The 22177-nt window shown below is 47.4% G+C and overlaps 1 protein-coding gene across 1 annotated transcript; it reads left to right on the forward strand.

The window, feature by feature from the left end:
• The first annotated feature begins 4472 nt into the window (after window positions 1-4472).
• On the forward strand, window positions 4473-19834 carry IRF4 (interferon regulatory factor 4). The gene is made up of 9 exons (XM_033081656.2): window positions 4473-4540; window positions 6082-6375; window positions 6843-7029; window positions 7789-7877; window positions 8439-8580; window positions 10338-10445; window positions 11767-12120; window positions 15995-16107; window positions 18036-19834. The coding sequence occupies exons 2-9, from the start codon at window positions 6172-6174 to the stop codon at window positions 18177-18179; spliced, it is 1341 nt and encodes a 446-aa protein (XP_032937547.2). The 5' UTR covers window positions 4473-4540; window positions 6082-6171; the 3' UTR covers window positions 18180-19834.
• Window positions 19835-22177: the final 2343 nt, after the last annotated feature.

Below are 22177 nucleotides of genomic sequence, written 5' to 3' on the forward strand. Positions count from 1 at the left end.
CTCAGATTATCTGAGTTAAGGGAGAGGTTGTTCTCAACAGCTCCTGGCCCGCATCAGGTGCTTTCCTTATTTTTTTATTTGAAAACTAGTTTAATGTTTTTTTTCTTTTTCTATAGTTTTTTTCCCCTCTTTAGATTCACGACAACTGCTTGCTGATGAAAGTAGCTGGAATACCATAGGTTGAAATGCTTTGGGGAGATGGGTAACTTCCTTCCTTGAGGAGCAGAAAGTCCATAAAATTTTTGCTGTTGGTTTTCAGAGGTGAAAGTGTCAACCCAGGGCTTCCAAGCTCTTGGCCTGACATCTGGGCACCGGGGAAGGGCACCACACTTCTTGTGTGCCACATTGGTTGGATGTGCTTGCCAACTTTTTCTCTCCAAAGGAAAGCCACAGAATAGCATTTTTATGTGATGTAAATTTCCAGATTTTTCTAAAATTCAAATTTTGCAGGTAATGCATTGTCTTATCTTGCAGTGGATTTGGCCAGTGCTAGGTTAACAGTTGCACTTGCTAATTTTAAAGGGCTTTTCCAATGTAACTGGATCCATGATTCTCTAATGACTCAGAAGTGAGGACATGTGGTGGAGGGCTCTTTCAGTCCCGTGCACGGGCTGATGTAGAGAGGCATGAAAGCAGCCTAGTGGGAATTGGTTTGAAACATTCTTGGCTATGAAACAAGGGGAAATACAGGAAAAGAAAACAAAACATCCACCAAATCCACCTAAAATAATGTCAACTGAGCTGTGACACTCTTCTGCTTCAAAGACATAGCTATGCTTGCCAGTTTGCTTTATTTCTAGTAGTTTAAAATGTCTCTGCAATTAGTATTATGGAAAATATATGACTGACTAATACTGTTTTAGGAGTCACTATTTTAAATGGAGGAACTGCAAATACCCTTCCAAAATGAGAAAGCAAGTCTTATGATACCAGAAGTTGAAGTTAGTACAATAGAAGATGCGTAAAATTGTTTGTTGTTTTTGTTGGAATCGTGTCAGACTACTTTCAGAGCAGGTGCTTTGCTAGAATAAATCAAAGTAATCATAAATCTGCCCTGAATTTCCACAGTGTCTCTGAATTAATTCAGTTACATCCACAGACATATTTCTGATGTATTAATAACTTCTGAACTCAACCATGGTGTTGGGAGGCTTTAAAAGTGTCTCTCTCTGGGTCTGAGTTGTGCTTCTGCTTTGGGCATCAAATGGAGAACATCATTCCACAGGGACTTGCAACCAGGATTGACAAGGACTTCCAAGGGATGAAAACCCCATGGTAGAAACCTGTGCCACCAGCAACCTCCATCTGAGGAAGCAGGTTTTGGAACGGCTGAAGGTGTAGACAGGTAGCTGCAGGCTTTCCAAAAAGGGAACGCGGGCTTTCCAAAAATTTCCAATTTAAGGCCTTAATGCACTTCTGAAAATACTTTTACCAATGTCATTTGTCAAAGGGCTTTGGCACAAGGTTTGCTGGGTTCCTAAAGAGCCCTGGCCATGGTCTTCACTTGAGAGGAGAGCTGGGGAAGGAGCTCACTTGCTGCCACACCCCTGCTCACTGGTGGGTCTGCTCTGGGCTGCAGCCAGAGTGCAGAGGGCCAGACCTTTACTGAGCACTGGGACCTGCCCCCATGGGCACACGCCCAGTGGAGCCCAGATGGAATTCCAGATGGAATGCCAGGGCAGCCAGGGCAGCCCTCCCACCCCAGGGTGGAGCAGTGCCAGGCAATGGGTGCCCCTCACTCCCCTCTGCAGGTTCCTCTTCTGCACTGTGGAACTCCCCTGTGCTGATGCCCGAGGGGATTTCATGTCTCTGATGCTGAGAGAGCCCTGAACAAGCCACAGTCCTCAAAAGATCTCTGCTGCCACACTTACAGTCCCTGGCATTCTTCTATTATGTCCCCCTGGCTTAGGGACTAAGTTCACCCAGTGGTATTTTAGGGAGACAGGAGAGCCTTTGTACCCAGAGAGGAAGGAAAGGAGGAGTAAACTCCTGGGTGCAAGAGCATTTAATATGCGTGCCCCGTGGCTCAGCAGTGCCCCTTTCTGTGGGGGGCCCACTTCAGAGAGCCCTTGGCAGCTGCTTTGAGATGATGTCTGTCTGTCTGTCTTTGCTTTTGTACCTTGTGTGCAATTCCCAGGTGAGTCAGCTGGGACTTGAGAGGGGTTTGGTGAAAGTGGAAGCCATCTTTCTGTGCGCTGAGAGCTTGTGAGTGATTGTTGAGAAGAAAGAGTCACTTTTCCTGGCATGCCTTTAGTCAGTGTGACCTTAAGAGTGTGAAAAACAGGGGCCCCAGTGGTGACTGCCGTGGTTAAACAGCAGCAAGCGCATTTTCGCAAGAGGACTTCAGTCATTAACTCAGAAAACTTCCATGAAGGCAGCAGGGCTTTTGGGCAAGGTTTGAAGCGTCAGGTGCTCGCAATGGTGTGGAAAACACCAGAAACGGATGAACAGGCTGTGAGGAGCTGGAGTGCTCGTGTCACTAGCTAGGCTGGTTATGGAGGAATTGTCTCTTAGGGTATGCAAAAAGCACCCAGTGATGCAGCATTTAATGGGGACACCACAGTTGTGTTATTGATCAGAGCTTTCTACTTTGCAGACCAAAATGGTGGTCCTACATATTTTTGCCATCTTAAATGGAAATGAGTGATGTCCAGAAACACTGAATAACGAAGTCAGCATAGCTAATGAGATTAGGATGTCTTACTCATGAGAAGACTGATTTGCAAAGGCCGAGTGGGCATGTAGGGGTCTGGCTTTAATCATATCCTCTAACATTTAGGCAAATGGAGATAGTTTTGTAATAGAGTTCTTGCTGCACAAAGCAACCAACCACCCAGCCAGGTAATTTCCTACATTCGTACTCTCTAGGGATTTTATGACTGACTGTATCTTCTCTTAACAACTTACCTACCTCTCCATCTATACATGGATTTCTTTGGACAAGAGCAACTATTTTTTAAAAAATAAATATTCTCCAGCATTTGAGAAAGAAGGTGTTTATTTTTCCCCTCAAGTGCAGATCCAATCTGCATGTTTCACCCTGGTCCCGAATTTGCTGGTTAAAAACCACAAAAGAGAAGACCTGAGAAGTGTTTCTTTTGCAGTGTTATATTTCAAGATGGTTTTATACTTAGTGAAATTACAGGTGGCGCCCTGAGTCTTAACCCTACAAATTGGAATTGGATTTTTAGAAAATCTTTCAGATGCCTTTTGGTAAAGCTGTGGTTACTTGTCTTGGTTTATAGTAGCAGTCACCTCCAATCTCAAACATGTATTCCAATGTTCTAAAGGTATCTTGGCTCACAACTGAAAGGATTTCGTACTGGCCCTGCCAATGCTTTTTTTTAGAGGATGGATGGTGTGTTACAAACCCAATACCTGAAAACGCTGCGCTTCTCACTTCTCCCTCCAAACGTGGCGATAATTACATTTAAATTTCAGAAGATGGCGTTGAAGATTTGCAATTAATATCCTAAACCTCCGGCTCAGCGCGGTGACAGATTCTGTGACCCGAGACGTTGCAGCAGAGAGGATGTGGATGGATGTGAGCTGGGGACGTTAGAGCAGAACAACACCAGAGTGTCGTGGCACCAAACACGTGCTCGAAACCCGAAAGGCGGCAAGAGAGACTTTCGTGCAAGCCTGGAGCTCGCTCCTTCATCCACCAGCTCCCACCACGTTAGGGCAGGAGGCTCTGAAGGCAGGAGAGCGAGCGTGTTCCAGCCCTGCTGCCACAGGATGGGCTTTGGGGAGGCAGCATCCCCTGGGCTCAGCGGGGCGGGAGCCGCTCCCGACCGGCGCTGGCGGCTGTCCCTGCTCCCGATGCTGCCGCCCCGTCGGGGATCGCTGCCTGCAGCACGGGCGGCGCTGCTGCCCCCCACCCTGCCCCCACTTCACACCTTTCGGGCTGCAAAACGCGGGGTAGACTGGACGGGAGAGCCCGAGCCCTGGGGGCAAAGGAGGCGGGTGTGTGTCTCATTCCGCTCCGCGATGCCGGCTCTGCGGCCCGGGCAAAGAGGGTTTGGGTGGCACAGGGCGCCGGCGGGGGGCACCGGCCCCGGGCACGGCGTGGGCGGGCGGGCGGGCGGATGCCCCCGCGTCTCCCCGAGCATCCCGGGGGCCCGGCCGGCGCCGTCTAGGACGATTCTGGTGGGTGTAGCGAGCTGGGTCTTTACAGTAAAAGCCGCCCGGCTCTCACTGGTAGGAGTTTCCCGGGCTATTTATGTATGTGCGCCTGTCTGTACAGATTTAAAAAAACCCAACCCAGCAGGGACGCAGAGGGTGCCGGGCTGCACGCCCTCCCGCCCGCAGCGTGTTTACCAGCAATGGGTATGTGTCACTGCCTCAGATGTTTTCCAGCTCACCAAGTCCCCGCTCCCCTCCACCGGCTCCACCCCCGGGCCCGCCTCCCCCCGCCCGATTCGACGCCCTCCATCATATAAAGAAACTTCCCGGTGCTGTCGGCCCAGTTGCTTCGCGCCCTGTGTCAGCGCCGCCCGGCAGCCGGCGGCCCCTGCCCGCTCCCAGCGCCGCCACAGAGGTAAGCGAGGGGCGGCCGAGCCCCGGGACCCCCAGCCCCGCCGGGCACGGCGCTGCCCCGCGGCTCCCGGCGGGCCGGGCAGGGAGGCGGGGTGGGCGGTGCGGGCGCTCGGCTTCCCCCGCTCGGGGCTTCTCCTCTGGCTGTCGGCACCTGAGCGAGCCCTTTGCCTTTTTTTTTCTTTTATTTTTCTCCCCTCGTTCTGTTTTTTTTTCTTTAATTTAGAGCAAAAAAAAGTAATACCCGCCCGTTATGTGCTCCTTGAGTGACGGCGCGCACCAGCCCCCAGCCCGGCTTGTTCCCGCTACCCTCGGGGGGGTCGCGGGAATGTGTGGGAGGGATGCGCTCCGTGCTCAGTGAAAGGGGGGAAAGTCACTTGTTTGAGGTGTTCACACGGACCCTGCGGGCTCCGCGCTAGGGAGCCGTGGTCCCGAATGCGCCCCATCCCCCCAGACGCACCATGTGCAAGGGAGATGCCGGGAGACCGGGTTTGGTGTCCGGGGGGACGCTGCCCCTGCGGAGGGGTGTAAGGAGTGCGGAGCAGTGCTGCCCATGTGCCCACAGTAGTGTGCGCCTGTCTGGCAAGGGGCTCAGGAAGGCTTCCCGTGGGTAGAGGCAAAGACTCCTGGGTGAGGAATTGTTTAATTTTGTTAGATGTAATAAGGGGGTGGAGTGGGAACCCGCCAAACGAAGCATTTTGCAGATCGGGGAGTCAAAGCTGACGGCAGGTCCCCATCACTGGTGCCGGTGTCCCGGCGTTCGCACCTTCCCGACGGGCGCCCATCCCTGCGGAGCCGCGCCGCTCTCCGTGCGCGCCCGCGCCTCTGCGCGCAGCCTTGGGGCTCCGTGTGGTGGGCTGCAAGCTCCCACGTCCCTGGGCACATAAGTGCCCTTATGCCGGGCTCTGTGGGTTGCTGTCGTTCCACTTTTAGGTATATGCAATGTATAGATTTGGATGTTGCTATGTGTGCGTGCTGGGAGCAGTTGGAGGGGTAGATATGTATAGGACATCATGTGTTCAAGTGCGTCTTGCTGAAGTGAGCTTGTGAAAGCTGCTGTGGTGTTATAGATAGATGCCATATAAACCAGTACTGCATGTGAAGCCCTCCAAATCGTGTGCGTGATATGCCTGATATCACATGTGTGCATGATCATATGCGAGTATATTTTAGTGCAGTTTTTTCCTCTTTTGGTTGAAAAGCAAACCCCCAGTTGAACTCTCAGCAGGACAAGACAGTTGTGCCTTAAGTCACTTACAATAAAAATTTCAGCGCCCCATGTCTGTTCATGCGAAACAGTATCGGGACAGGGGGAAGTCTGTCAAAGTCTGCAGCACAGGCAGTGCCTGGGGAGGGCTGTGGGGGGCTGTACCCAGTTTCCTGAGGCTCTGTACCGTGTTTCCCGGGGCCTCCCTGCGTGCCGGCTGCTGTTTGGTGTGGTGTGTGTGGCATCAGGGGCTGGGCACCGCTGGTGCAGACTTAGCCCGGCACTTGACCTGTGGGTTGCCTGTCCCCACATCCTACCCATTTCCGCCTCCTCCACAGCCTCCCAGAGAGCCGGTGCTTGGACGTGTGTGAGAGGTCAGCTTGGTGGGGCGCCCCAAAACCCCCTGCCCAACCTCTGACACGAGTGGCATGAACTTGGAGCTGGGCGAGTGCGGGATGAACTCAGTGAGCTGTGGCAATGGGAAGCTCCGCCAGTGGCTGATCGACCAGATAGACAGCGGCAAGTACCCCGGGCTGGTGTGGGAGAACGACGAGAAGAGCATCTTCCGCATCCCCTGGAAGCACGCTGGCAAGCAGGACTACAACCGGGAGGAGGATGCCGCCCTCTTCAAGGTAAGGCTCAGCCTGGGCCTGGCGGGGCAGGAGGGATGCCCCTCACCATCCCATCCATGCTACCTGCCTCTGCAGGCTGCTTTTGCTGCTTGGCTGGTGCTGGACACTGCCTGGCTGGTGGTGCTGGCTGTGCCCTGGTGTCCCCGTATTTGTGGGGCAGCCCATCCTTCCACAATTCTCTGTGTGGAGCTAAATGCTTCTGGGACTGCAGCACATCTGTTTCCACATTCATTCCCCTTTCTTATGCCCACTAAACTGTTTTTTGTACCTTACCATGCTGCTTTTTTAAAGCCTAAACCTGTAGGGAGAAAATTCATGAACAATTCATGTGCATGTAAGCACACACACATATGCTGTTTCAAGCATTGTGCCTTGTAGTTGAATCTTTTTTCTTTTTTTTTTTTTTTTTTCCCTTTTTTTCCCTTTTCTCATTTTCCTGCTCTTTTGATTATCTGAAATGTTTCCAGGCTTGGGCTCTTTTTAAAGGAAAGTTCAGAGAGGGCATTGATAAACCAGATCCCCCTACCTGGAAGACAAGATTAAGGTGTGCTTTGAACAAGAGCAATGACTTTGAAGAACTGGTGGAGAGAAGCCAGCTGGACATCTCAGATCCCTATAAAGTGTACAGAATAGTGCCAGAAGGAGCGAAAAAAGGTAAAGCATCTCAAATTCCCTGTGTAACAGAATGTGAATACGTCTCATTGCAAGCATATGAGGACTGAAGTGTGCTTTTCTGGAATGGCCCTGCAGCTTTTTAAAGTCTTTTAAGGGACCAAAATGGGGGCTCAAGTGCAGCTTGTTCTGGTGACTTGAGAGGCTGCATCTGCAGGAGGACTGCTGGCGTTTGAGTTGGAGCTCTGAAAGGGAGCCCCTGCAGGAAGATGCAGACAGGCGCCTGCATATCACTGGAGGAATTGCTCTTTTAGCTGGAGCCTCCCTGCCAGTTCTGTGTAGTGAGAGCCAAGCAGGCAGCTCAAGGGACAGGCAGAAAAAAAAAATTACATGCTGGATCTAGGTTCAGAATACAGGGAAAAGCAGTTTTGGGGTAGACAGTAGGTAACTGCCCTGGGGGCAAGGGGCTGGGAGTGAGGGATGCCCAACCTGCAGCCTCCAGGGCAGGGACAGGGCAGTGCCTGCTCTCCAGGAAGGTCCTGGTGCCAGGCAGAGCCTGTGGGAGCCCAAGGCTTGGCATCACTGTGCACTGTGCTGTGGGGCACTGGAGAGCCCAGAGGGACAGACTGCTTCCCAGAGCTGACTGCAAGGGGGCCCAGGGAATCCAGTGGGTGCTGGAAGGCGTTTTGGTCCTCTCTCTGTTCAGTGGCAGGTTGTATGAATTTGTCTTTAGTGTGCCGATTTCAGACTTCCTGAAAATGTGTTTGTCATAATTTATTTTCATCCCTCTGGTGAACACAGGTGCAAAACAGATCAGCATGGAGGAACAGCCATTAATGATGAACCATCCCTTTCCAATAGCATCTCCTTACACTGCACTACCATCCCAGGTATGGCATTAGTTGAATGTTTTGCTTGGTGCCCCTACACTGAACAGCACAATTTCTGCTCTCTGTGCTATGTCTGTCCTTGCTGGTGGGGCTCTCAGGTTCTCCCTGTGAAGAAACCTCATCATGAAAACTGAGAAATTGAGAAGCAACTTTTCTAATGTCAGATGAGGCCACAGGGCAATTGATTTCCCTTGGTGTTGTTTATCCCGGAGTAATAGCTCTTTTCTGTTGGACGACAGTTCCTAGTGCACTGCCATTCTGTTGGTGCCAGAATGCAAGCACCCAATGAAGCCTTGCTCTTTCAAGCAGACATTTACCAGCAGTGCTTTGACTGCCTTTTGTTATTCCACTCCGCTTATTATTTACACCAGTGGTGAGAAACTCGTTTGAAAGCCTCATTGGTGGCGGTGGCCAAGTGCCATCCGCATCGCCTGGGCACAGCTCAGACCTCCATGGGCTTTGGCAGGGAAAATCAAGGAGCTGAGATGAGAAAGCTGATGCAATGCATAGCATTAGTTCTGACAGCTGCCTGCTAAAAGAATACCTCGTTAAATTGAATAGGTACCGAACTACATGGTGCCCCATGAACGGAACTGGAGGGAGTTTGCCCCGGAGCAGCCGCATCCTGACATTCCCTACCAGTGCGCCAGCGTCCCCTTTGCCTCTCGCGGTCATCACTGGCAAGGGCCCGGCTGTGAAAATGGTAAGACGCCCCTGTTTAGGGCTGCTCACTGAGGCTGGCCACCTGGAGGAACCTCAGACTCCAGACTTGTTATTTGTGGCTTTGATTGGAATTAACAGATGTGGATGGAGAGGAGTGCTGGGTTCCCGTGAAAGGGAGCTGCCTTTGTCCTGGCTCTTGCATTCGCTGCCACTGTATGTGTAGTGTTTTGGCTGTGTGGTTCTCTGCATTGATAGAAATCAGCCCCCAAAAGTCCTCAGCTGTCTCAAAAGCCCTGAGCAATAAAGAAGGCAAGCAACCCTCACAAAAACCCCAAATGGGAACATATGTTCTTTAGCTTTTCTCTCTGATTGTGGAGTTTTTGAGGCATACACCAGTGGGGTTTTCCCTCCAGCCCTGTAGGTTAGACTGGCATTATTCTCCCAAGAGGAAAGCTGGATTTATTACTTTATTTTAGTGCTGTGGCAGTGGGACAACTTGTCATGGATTGACACTCTCTTGGGGCTGGTACAGCAGAAACAGAATAAAGAAATGTTTCCTTCCCCAAAGATCTCACAGTACCAGAGCCTAACACAATCATGGCTTTCCAAGTTCTGCATCTGTAGGAAATAGCCCAAATTGTGAAAATTGGCAGTGCTGAAGCCTGGAGGGAATAAGACATAAGAGAAAGGGAACTGTGTGCTGTAGACCCTTGCAGGGTAACTCACCTGAGGATGCAGACATTAGCTTTGTGAGGAGAAACAGCTGCTTCAGAAGGGCAGGAAAGGATGGGAAGCAAGAAAGGACCCTTGGAGCAGGTGCCATATTTTCAGAGGGCAGATTTCTCCCAGTTTTGCTGCAGAGAAATCTTTGGATCTGCTAAAAAGTAAATACTCAGTGCACTGCAACTTTTGCTGGCAATATATCGAAATTATTAGGCAGACTGCTTTGCTTTTAGTTATTCACTATTAAAAAAAATCAAGGTAGCAAGCAGAATGAGCTCTGCCCTGAAGTACATCCTCTGCAGCACTTACACACATTTGGATATTTTGCTGAATTTGTAGGCAGTTGGTAGTGGTTGATACTCAACCTTTGTTTCTCAGTGGGCTCTAAAATGGGTCAAGAGATAGTGAGTGTTTTTCATCCCTGTTGCTCCAGCTCCTGATTGTGGTGGGTCCTGCCACTGGGCGAGGAAATGTATGCTTGTCTGCAAGTCACACTTGCATCATCCTCCAAAGACTTCTATTGACATTAAGAAACAGGAAAAACATCAGTTGTCCATGGTATAATCCATTTACTGAAAGGCATCTGTTGGAACAGTTTAATACTAGTTCTGCTAATGAAATCCTAATAATCTCCCGCTGCATGTTTTTCTTTACCTACATTTAAACAGTGTTAATCCCAGCTCTATTGTTACACCCATCATTAGTAAATTTTTTGGAAATATGAATTGTTTTATGCAAGCGACTTTTAAGAGCACTATAGTCTAGTTAAAAATGTAAATTATTTCTCTAATGGAATAACATGTTAAGCAAGGAAAAGTACTAGGGGCATACAGAAAGGCTAAGGGACCATTTCATGCAGACTCAAGTGAAAATACAGTCCAGGTAACATCTGGAGTGATTGGTAGAATTGGCCTACCTGGAGGAATTGGGAAGTAGGACCTTTTAAGAAGGGGAAAGAGAGAGAGAGTTCATGTTGGGGCCCAGGAAAACTCACTTTTGCATTGCTGTGATCTCTGCCCTAGCTTTTCTTTTAGGCTGTAGGCCACTGTCACTGACTTTTGTTTGTGAAAACAGGTTGTCAGGTGACAGGAACCTTTTATGCTTGTGCTCCTCCTGAGTCCCAGACTCCTGGCATCCCGATTGAGCCAAGCATAAGGTCTGGTGAAGCCCTCGCTCTGTCAGGTAAGGTCCATAATCCCCCAGGCTTCCTGGGGAGCTTGACAAGAGTCCCACTTCTGACTTGCCCAGGCACCATCTCTCCTTTCAGGTGAAAGGAAAAAAGAAGAAAAAAACCCCCAAACAAACCCTTTAATCAATGGTTGTAAGTCTCTGTTTTCCAGGATATTTAAGCACTTCCAGCCCCAGCTCCAAGGGATGGAGGTGATTAAAGCTAATGGAAGTGCTTCACTGGCTTGTGATATTAGTGCTGGGTTGCTTTGGTGAGACACCAAATCAGGACTTCCCAGGGGAGTTTACCAGTTTAGAAGTGTCAGTGACTTAAGGCTCAGGGTTTCATTTTGGAGGAGCTTGCGCTCCCCACCCAGATTGGTGTTGCCTGGGTACCTTGTAGTGCTTCTGTTGGTGCCCTCTGGCTTTGCTCTGCTTTGTTATTCCTGGTGGGAAAAAAAAGAAAAAAGTCATTGAGGAAAGAAAAGGGAAGTTGTTTCAGCCACGTTTACAGATATCTGGATGCTGGGGACCTTTCTAAGTAATTCTGGGAAAAGGTGTGGGAATGTACTTTTCACAGAAATAATGGATAGACTTGTGAAGTGATACTTGGTGGGTTTCTAAAGTGGGATTATTCTCCTGAGTCAGGGTCAGTGTGTGTGTAGGTGTGTGTATCTTTGTGTGTGTACGTGAACATATATTGTACACACATGTATATACTATATGTCTATATATATTCATTCTCAGTGCTGTGTGAATTTGTAGGAGTCAGCCAAGTGGACCAAATGGCCATTTGAAAGCAAGGCAGGGGGTTTTGGGTACTCCAGCCCTGTTGGAACTGGAGCCAGCAGTTGCTTCCCTCCAGGCAGCTAAGTGCAAGTTTGCAGGTCCCCTGTGCAGAAGGGTTTTCTATGCAAAGCCTGGGGGGAAACACAGCTACTTCCTTGTTAAATCTGAGGAAGTGTACTGAGCTGGTGGGTTTAATTGTGACGTGAACTTGGAAAATGTGACCAACATCAACTTTTTCTGTGAAGATTTTTCCTCTTAAATGGAAATGTGATGTTGTGGGATTTTAGTTCCTACCAAATCCCCATGCATCAGTAGCCCTTTAAATAACATGAGAGAGTATTAGTGCTACTGTGCCCAAAAAATTTTAGTATTTATATATATTTTTTTTTTACTAATATGAGTTTCTGGGTGGTGCTGGCCACTGTGCTCAGAAATTATATGCAAACTTGTCTCTTGGCCTTAGCACAGACCTGAAACATCAAACATCCACACTGATGTATCACAGTGATATTTTTTTGTTTGTTTGTCTGTTTGTTTTTCCTTGTAGACTGCCGACTCCACATCTGCTTATATTACCGTGAAATACTGGTGAAGGAGGTGACAACTTCCAGTCCTGAAGGCTGTCGGATATCCCATGGCCAAAGCTACGAGGTCAGCAGCCTGGACCAAGTTATCTTCCCTTATCCAGAGGATAATGGCCAGAGGAAGAACATAGAAAAATTACTGAGCCACCTGGAACGAGGAGTAATTCTTTGGATGGCACCTGATGGCCTCTACGCTAAGAGACTTTGCCAAAGCAGGATCTACTGGGATGGGCCCCTGGCGCTCTGCAGTGACCGACCCAACAAGCTGGAGCGGGACCAGACGTGCAAGCTCTTCGATACTCAGCAGTTTTTGGCAGGTAATTCCCATTATGGCTTTGATACCCTTTTGGAAATGTCACCTGGTCACTGTCCACATCAGCTTTATGGGAGCGCTCTTTTCGTTGAAGTGGGAATTGCCCCTTGATACTTCTGGGCAAATGCAGCCAAGGGGTGCTTGAATCTTGAGTAATCCTATAAATTTCTGTGCTCCCTGCACATTCAATGCCCCTGCAGAGCCCAGCAGGAGTCAACTGAGGCTCAGCTGGTAACATCCAATCCCTCACATTTCTATGAGGCATAAGGAGGAACCTAGCAAAATAGTTTTTTCCATAAATTGACATGGGAAACTGGATCCTCATCTTGGATTTGCCAGTCTAAGTCCTGGATAGGTTTGTGGTCTGCACCTGCACTCCTCTCAGCTTGACCCAGAGCAAGCCTGAGGTCTTGCCTAGAGTATACAAATTTCAGTAGCAAGCCTTCTTTTCAGTCTGTACCAGTGTCTAAAAGATATCTAGGAATTCAAAAGGGTTTAACAGACTGCAATTTCAGGATTGCCTAACATTCTGAGCAAGGAGGTGCATGCCTCACCAGAGCTCTCTGGAAAGGTCTTCTTTTGCACAAGGCAGTGCAGAGGGAGCAGGGGAGTGCTTTAGGACAGTGCCTTCTCCTTCCAGCCCATGAAGGGAAGGGGCAAAGCTTCAACCCAACTTCCCAGCACACCTTAATAATTAGAGAGAGGAGAGCTGTCCACCCAGAAGAGCTGGTGGGAGATGGTCACTGTCCCAGAGGACAGCTTGGGCAGCAGGAATAGACACTGGCTCCTTTTTGATATTTCTGGCATTGCTAAGAGGTGAACTAAATGGCTATGATTTGGTGTGTTTTCTTACTAGAACAGGGCATCAGCACTGGCATGACACTCTCAGGGGAATAACGCCTTGCAAAATTTAGAAAACCCCAACAAACTAAATCCAAATCATCAACTTTAGCATACTTTATATTCCAAGGCTGATACACTCTCTTAGAGAAACAGCCAAGAAAAAAATGCATTTAAAGAGAAATTTTATATAGATGTGAGAATTGACAGTTAAAAAGGGGAATTTGAGGTCAGGTATTGGGCTGGGCTTCAATCACATGCTAATTTAAAGATGTATAATTCTGTGCCTGGTGATGGTTTTGGAAATCCCTTTCCCTTTTCTCAGGTGGTTTTTTAGACGTGCTCTGGGTTCTTCCAAATGGTTGACAGGACATCTCTTTTTAGACACCTAACCCCAAAGATAAGCTCAAGCAATAGTTATTTTTCACCCCTCCTAAATTACTTATGCACCAGTGCCTGTGCAAACCCAAGTGTGTGGTTGCAGTCACAGTCTGTGGCATGTGCAAAGTGAGTTTTTGCATGTGATGATGCTCAGTGAAATTTGTAAGTGACTTGTCATGGGCCTGGCACATCTGTGTGTTAATTGAATGTGCTGAGGTCCCGACCTGCGAGCAAGCTCCGGGATTCCCCTATGCTGGGAAACTGGGACTTCCCTGTGAAGAGAGGCAGGAGATCTCTGCCAGGAGAGGGAATCATGAACAGCAGAGAAAGGGGCAGATGCAGAACTGACAGATGCATGAACCAACCACAGCTCTTGGGAAACCACTGAGGAGCTGAACCCTAAAATGCAAACTGCACCAGAGCATCAGGGCCTGTGCTGAAAAACCTCTGCTGCTGAGAAAGCTAAAATGGGGCAATAAATCAGAAACCAGGGGAATGGTCTCTGTGGAGAGAGATAAATGCATTGTAATTGTTGTAAATTGAGCTGGGTAGAGAGTAGAAGAACAGAGGAAGAGAGCTTGGGGTATGAGAGTGGCAGTCAGAGAATAATTGGTGGACAGAAGGAATGGCAGCTGGAGCTAGAGTATCAGGAGGTGGGAAAGGTTTGGGAAAGCACATGGGGAGCCCTTTGGTGTTGGATGATGCACTTGGGCCTGGAAAGGAAGATGGAGCGAGTGGAAGGTTTTGGAGAAGCACAGGGCTAACCTCAAACCATGATTATCCTGGTGGTGGGAAAGAAAGGGCTTTCGTCTCCAGGTCCGTGCTGTGGGCACTCTCACAGGTATTCAGCATTTGGAAAATTGCTGAGGCCAAGTAAAATAAGAGAAAGAGGAAGTTGAAAGAAGTCTCACATTAGCAGTGTGGCTGGATTGGCCTTGGGTGGATTGTCCTTCTCTGTCCTGTACCACTCAGAGGGAAGCAGAGTCCCTTGGAAATCTCTTCTTTCTTGCCTTATCCCCAGAGAGCTTATGGCACTCTTCAGGGTTTTTTGGAGACACTATGGGAAAACTACACTTTACTCCATGTTGTAAGTGAGCTGCCCATTGTTTTACTGGCCCTCTCAGTAAGGCTGGTAGTCCAAGCCAGGGTTGGGATGCTGTTGTGGTAGCCACTGAATCCACACCTTGGTCTTGCAGTTAGAGTAGGGGGCTATTTTGGGAAAAAGATGCATTTGTCATGTCAAGTCCAAAGGCTCTCCTTTCCCTCTCTAGCAGGGAGGGTGCTTAATTACAACACATTGGCTTTAATATTAATTGCAGCTTTTTCCAGAGAGTATGAATAGGATTATAAATTAAAATGGAGTACTTACCTATCAACTTGTAGAAGCACAGCACATTAGCAAGAATATTGTGTTAGATGGTATTTTCTCTTTTCTGGATAGAAATGTGTCAAAAACAATGTTTGGTCCACAACATTGGAGATTTTGGTCTGAGTGGAAGTACCTTATAAAGGCCTCCCCTCCTACTTTTCATAGGGGAGACTGATTATTAGAATAATAATTGATCATGTCAACTTTGCACAAGGTTATGTGTTAGAGAAGAGAGTGCATGGGCACAGAAGACACAAAAAACTCTTTTGCTGGCTCAGTACATGGCTGAAGTAGAGCCCTTCCCCTTTCCTGACCTCAGTGTTCTGCTCTGGGCACAGTCATGGCAGTGGCTGTGTGAAAGTCTGGCTGTGGCTGAATTTTATGCCTGGCACTATTTTGTGTCTCTGGCACTACCAAGCCATTGGTTTCAGTGCTGCTCTTGTGTGTCTGCTTGAATGGTTCCCAACTCCCAGTAGTGTCTGCTCCAGGGGGTTCTGCTGTCAGGGTCCCTTAGAAGTACTAACTGGAAGAGATCTTGGTTTGTGCATATGAAATTAATTGTGAGACAAAGCAAACAGAAAAGTTGCAGTGTTGTAACTAGCTCCCCCTGATCCAAGGGCAAGTCTCCAAACTCAGTGTCTTGTGCTTACCTTTTGTCTTTTTCCTGACCTCTCTCATCATCCCGTAGAGTTACTTTATCTTCTCCACTGTGCTGCAGGTCATCCACAAAGTCTTAGTGGTCTGTGCTGGTTTTGACTGGAGCAGGGTTAATTTTCTTCATGGTGCAATGGTTTGGATTTGTGACCTAAACAGTGCTGATAACACAGGGACAATTTAGCTGATGTTGAACAGTGCAAGCACAATGTCAAGGCTTTCTCTGTGTCTTGCTCTGCCCTCACAAGCTCAGTCTTGGGGTGGACAAGAGTCTGGGAAGGGCACAGACAGGGCAGCCAACCCCAGCTGAGGGATATTGCATTCCATATGACCTTGTGTTCTGAAGTGAAACAGGGCATGGGGGAATTTACCAGAGGTTGCTGTTGCTTGGGCACTGACTGTGTGTAGGTCAGCCGGTCACAAGTGATTGCTTTTTCCATAATTTGTTTTTCCTTGTTTTGTCTTCTTTGTTTCTTTTTTACTCATTAAACTGTCTTTATCTCAACGCACAATTTTTTTTCTTTTTGCCAATCTGTTTTTCTCTCTCATGCTGGTGGTGGGAGTGTGAGTAGCTGTGTGGTGCTTGCCTGTCTCCCATCATTATTCCACAGCATGGTACTTTCTCTCTTTCCAGAGCTGCAAGCCTTTGCTCACCATGGACGTCCGCTGCCAAGGTACCAGGTCGCTCTGTGCTTTGGGGAGGAATTTCCAGATCCACAGAGGCAGAGGAAACTAATTACAGCCCATGTAAGTAGGATTTCTGCCTAGCCTAAAACAAGCACACTCCTTGGAGGATATGAATTTGCCAGTCAGGCTTTTGTGCCTCATGTAGATTATGAGCGAGGTAGTAAATTGTTGAAAATGCAGCACTTTCTAGAACAGGGTTTAATTCTCAGATCTGCCAAAGACTGACTGGTAGCCCTCGGTAGAGCATAGCAGCTAATTTTCTCTTTCTGTAGAGCAAAAGTGTCATATGTGATCTGTTGCAAATCCCATCTAAAGCTGAAATGTACCTGAAATGGGCTGTGTTGTTATCACCACCAGCCCAGTTGTGCAGCTCCTTGGGCTGCCTGGCCAGTGCAGGATGTGGTGATGTTGCACCTGAAGCTGCTCCAGAATCCCAGCCTGCATCTCAAGGACCTCAGGCCTTGATGGGATGCAGGGGCTGCCTGTGCAGCCTCAGGGTTCAGTAGCTGTCAGGCTCATGGGCTGACTCACCTCAGTTCACACACACTCAAAGCTGCTGTTTCGGGATGCTTTCTGAGAGAGGCTGATGGCAGAGACTGAGACCTGGGACTTTCTGAATTGGCTGTATTGGCCCATAAAACCACAAGAGAGGTGGTAATGCATTAGTGGCAGGGCTTAGCTTACTGCATCCTTGAGAAGAAAACTGGTGTCTCTTGAAAATTTTTCGAAAGCCCCTTTGGTAGCAGATGGATCCCAAGTCAGACTTCTGCCATAAGCTGTGGCCTCTCCTTAGCTTTTGTGCTGCCACACTGCTGCCTAGCAAGTAGCAAGTCTCTGGGGTGGAAGTTTAGAAAAGTTCACAAGTCCATCCTGAGCTGTGCAATGACTAGATAGAGATGGTTGCCCATCCCTGACTCTCCTTCAACTCTTTTCCATTCCTATTTTGGCTTTCCAGCTTTCCATCCCTGCTTTCTAGCATCCTCTCTCCAGCTCCTTTATCCATCTCTTGTCCTCGTGTTTTCTCTGTGAGCCTGTACCTCCTGCTCTCTGCAGGACTTTGCTTCCTCTTTGCTAATTGCTCAATCTCCCAACCTCTTGATCTGTCTGGGACTCTACCATCCCACCAATTATTATATTCCAGTTACGCACTGGAAGCTGCCTGGGCCACCTGTCTCACTGCCTTCCCATCTCCACCATGGCATTTATTTCCTCCAAAACAGTTATTGTGTCTTTTAATATGGAGAGATTGGCTGACCAGCACAAAGGGGTTGTGGAGAAGTGTCATCCAGCCTGTCCTTCACTGAGAGTAAGGAGACCTTCAGGTGTTTGTTCTCAGTCTACAGCTCAAATATTTACAGTCAGCCCAAAGACCTGAGAGGGAGTGGTGGTTTCTGAAGAGACAGAAGTGAAGGCAGTGTTAACTCATACAAATCCCACTTGGTGGTTGAACAAATTCCTCATCAGAGCTTGAATGAACAGAAACAAGAGTAACCTCAATGTTAAGTTGAAGTCTAACTTCACACACAGTCATTTGGCAACATACCTCAGCCTACCTGATGACCCCAACATTTCAACTTAAGTCCTCAAAGTACTTTGCAATGCAGACAAGACTTCTGACATGTTCAACATGTATTTAAACACCTTGAGTGGCTGTGGGCATGTGTGTCCTGCAGGCATTGCTCACATCCTGGGGCTGGCTAAGGGATTGCAATTTTTCATGCATTATCTGTGTCACTGCTACAGTCCCTTCTAATGAAGGTGGTGAAGGTAAGGAGTGTCTGCAGGTAGTGAGGCACTTGGCAGCAGAGCTAGGCTAGGCAAGAGCTAGTTTAAAACAGATCAGCGAAACCACTGAAATTGTGTTCCTGTTCTGGTAAGCAGAACTGTTCTGTCCCATCTTGTTTCTAGTTTAAAACCATCCTGAATAATTAAGATGAGGAGTGTGAAGTTTTGTCACGTGTCTGATTAACATTTTGTCTGTTCTTAAGGTTGAACCAATGTTTGCCAGGCAGCTGTATTACTTTGCTCAACAAAACAGTGGACATCTGCTGAGAGGCTATGATTTACCAGAACTTGTGACTAGTCCAGAGGATTATCACAGATCTATTCGCCATTCCTCTATTCAAGAGTAAGAACCTCAGAGTGGTTTTTAAGGCACTGTAAAGATTGTGCAGAGTGGAAGAGCAGATCTGGGTCACGATTTGGACATCCACAATCCCAGCTGGATGTGTTCAGGGGTTCAATGATAGGGAAGTGAACAACTAGGACAACTGTATTGTACAATAAAAATGACGGGTCTTCAACATTTGGATGCTATGTCTCACATAGGGTTCCACAGTCACTGAGAATTAACTCAAAACTGACAAAATGTTTGCTGTGTTTACGTTTGCTTAATGTTCTCCTTGGCTTTTGGGGACTGATCCTTACAGAAGATGTAAATCCAGAGTTTACACTGTTGACTTTGCAGGGCTATTTATTTTGGTTTACTGATCTCAGGGAAAGTACATAAATTTGTGGTATTCCCAATTTGAAACTGTAGCTACTGTAGGTGGGTAGCAAATGTAGATGGTTTATTGAGAATAGCTAATACATGTAAGTGGTTATAAATTTAGATTCATAAGTGTGATGCCTATATTCTTGTATAGAATATTTCAGTGTATTTTTTTGAAAACAATGCCGTTCTTCAGAGACATATTTTTTTAATGCCTGACTGACACTTGTCCTGATAATGAATTTTGTTGCTGCCGTTGTTGTTACTGGATTAGCTTCCATGATAGCAGTTTCTAAAGTGATGCATTTATGGTACTGTGTTAAGAAAAATGACCGTTCAACTCATATTACCTGTGAGTTTAGTGGATTAACCACTAAAATTCTAGAGTCCCAAAGAGCAGGTTTGTAGATAAATTGCGTTCTTCTTATAATTGTAAGCTACTATGCATGCATTATGCATATTTATATGTATGTATATATGTATGCATTAGAATGGAGTTGGCAGACCTTGCAAACAGCACAGAAATGGTCCAGCTACCCCTTTTTGATGTCACATGCACAAGGCAGGTTAAAATAACAACCACCTCTGACTTACACAGAGCCAACTCTGCTGTTTGTGTGCACTTGAGCTTTCTTCCACTGGTACTGAAATGAATGTGAAGAGAGAGCTCAAGGAGAGCAGCATTTGGCCTCCTGTACTAAGACAGTCAAGGAAATACTTGTTTGAATGTTTGCAAATTTGATGGTGTTTGTAGCTTTCAGTGATAGGGTGCTGTTACAAAGAGAAAGAGGAGAGGTCTGTTGGGTGTGTGTGCCAATGAAGTTTCCTTGCTGGCAGTCAGACCATGTGATCTTTGCAGTTTTCACTCCAGAATATGATCCCCCTGCGCTTAGCAGGCACACTTCACTTGACTTCCTAAATGAGGAAGAAAAAACAGTACTTGGTCTGGCAGCAGACTTGTGTCTTAGGGACTTTGAATTTATACATCTTAAAGATGCATACTCTTCTGGGATATATTATCCCCCTCCTTCTCCACAGTGCCAAGCAGAATGAACAGATCATTTCTACTTTGTTACTTGAAGGGTTTTTTTCCTGGCTTAAAGATTTTTGTAGGGGAGACCTCTTTCTTAGACATTAAAAGCAATGCTCTAGGTGCCCATCTGAGCTTCGCATGTGCTTTTGTCCTGGGCGTACATTTTACTGAAAGGGACTTCTGTGTTCAAACTTAACTGGTACAATACAAGTATTTGATGTGTTTTTCACTTTTTTCTAGTGGTTGTTGCTTCATATGCTCATTGCTTCAGCTCACGTCTTGGAATAAAGTTCTATTTCCCTACCAACTCAGTGCGTATGTGTTGTTTTCAGTAGTGGGACAAATCTAACGCCTGTGGTTCTGCACTGTGAACCTGGGCAGCTGTGCTGGCTCTCTATGGGGAACTCTGCTTTGAGGCAAAAGTGCAGAGAAAGGTCAAAAGGTAAGGATTTTTGTTTACGGAAATGTCTGCAATATTAGCCACAGGTAGCAGAAAAAGGGAAAACAGGGAGGTTCCCCTTTGGCTGTTGGTTTCCAGGTCCATGGACAGTGCAGCAGAGCCCTGCAGCTGGGGATCTGGTGCTGCCGTACTCTGCCCCTGTTTCTCCAGGGCTTCTGGGGCTGGGCACCAGGCTGGTACCTTGCTGCCCAGTCCAGCATGTGGGGATCCTCTGACTGCCACTTAGTTCCTGGTTGTTATAGCTTCCAGTGCACTTTAAAGTGAGTGAAGCTAGGAAAGGGTGAAAAGGAGGATGGTAAAGTGAACTCAAGTAGTGAAGTTGCAAATGGGAGGGAATTTACTCTTTGCTGGAAATCAGGGTCCTGAGAGGGGTTTTTGGGTGCAGGAGCTCACAGAGCAAGCAAGGTGTGAAATACAGTTATGGGATCTGTGAAATGTCTGAAGATAGGGGAGACAGTATTTTCTCTTTTTGTGCAGACTCCTGTTGACTATCGACGCACATTATAAGTTTTGGCTTTGGAATGCACTTTTAATTTATTTTCCTTGAAGTAGCATAATTTAAAGCCAACAGCTGTGGAGAGAGAGGGAAGGAGGGAGGGATAAGAGCACCATCTAATTTCTGGCCAAATACAACTTTCTTGGAGGAATGGCGCAGGGAGGTGAGTGGAAGGAAAACCAAGCTGTTATTTGTACCATAAACTGTTTTGCATATGAGGACTTAAAACTACATTTACTTTTGTGAGCATTTCTTACCGTTCAAAATAACAGAATGCCTAAAGCGAGGAAGAAACAAAAAGCAAACAAGAAAAAAAACCCTGGAAACATTTTCTCCTTTTAGTATCATTTTTACAGTCACTACGTGAAAGCATTTGAGGTACTTCCTACCTCTGTTAATTCTGTTTATAGTTTCTGAGGTCTACTTCCTTCCTGTTATGTTTTCAGTGGCATTGTAAATGACATGTTTTACTCCTGTCAACACCAAAGGCATAGCTGTTTGGGTTTTTTTTCTCAAACGTTTTTTGTGTCAGTGTTGGTTTTTCTGATTTTAATACAGCCACAGTTGCAACTGTTTCTTGAAAGGGTTTTGTAGCAGAGAAGCACTATATTCCAAATTTGGTTCTGCTGAGTAGTTTTGCCTGCTGCTGTAAACTGCCTTGGAGGAGTTGTAGGTTAACCAGAAACAAGGAGATGTATTTTAAGCTGAAGTACAGTGTAACAGGGTTGGTGGAAAAAACGCAGGATTCACGTGAAAACCCCCGTGGCCTTTTAGACGGGCGTATACAGGGTGTTTACATCAGCATTTGTCAGCAGCGTGGAGGTGGGGAAACACCACCCTCGGCACAGGGCTTTCAGGAAAAAGTAAAGCATTTTCTCTTGCACGCTTGCAGATCGCTGTCTGTGTGTACATGTGGAGAGGCAGCGGGGAGGAAGGGGGAGGGAAGAGAGAAAGAGAAAGAGTTGCTCACCAAAAAGGCCAAGCAGATTGAAACAATCGTGTCTCCTTTCCCAGGCAGAACTGTGCGTCAGATTTAGATGAACTTGGATGGCAGGACAATAAAGGTTGCCGGGGTGGTTTTTATCTGAACTCTGATCTGGTGGTAGTAGGCTCAGAGTTACTGATTTTTTGATTTAATGCTCGTGAGTTTGGTTGACTCTGAAGAGACATCAACAGGTCCCTGTGACTTGGAACAGTTTTGAGGCAGCTGATGTGCAGCCGTTCAAGCACTTCACTTTCCAGGGTGTAGTCCGGTAAGCACATCCTTGTGGCATCCCAGAGGACTGGTCACATCCACTGTGACCCACAACCAGCTCCACTGCTGGGCTTCAGGAGCCAGCTGGCCCAATGCCACAGAATGCTACAGGCCCTGACTGTGCTGAAGTGACAGTGGAGGAGGAGCTACCTTAGGTGTCTCAGAATAAGGCTCTTGGAATGACAGATATTAAATAACTTAAGAACACACTGATGGATGTGTTGTCACTGTCCTTTTGGTAACTGGCAAGAGGAAAAGGCAATCACCTGTGCTCAAGTGAAAATTGAAAAACAGACCAGGTGCCTTGGTTCTGGGTTTGGACTCATTTCTCTGCTTGGCCCTAGCAGAGGCTGACTGGACAGCTGATGGCTGAGTGGTTCTGCACAGGGTGATGT

Source organism: Catharus ustulatus, chromosome 1 (genome assembly GCF_009819885.2).
Source record: "Catharus ustulatus isolate bCatUst1 chromosome 1, bCatUst1.pri.v2, whole genome shotgun sequence".
Taxonomy (NCBI): Eukaryota; Metazoa; Chordata; class Aves; order Passeriformes; family Turdidae; genus Catharus; species Catharus ustulatus.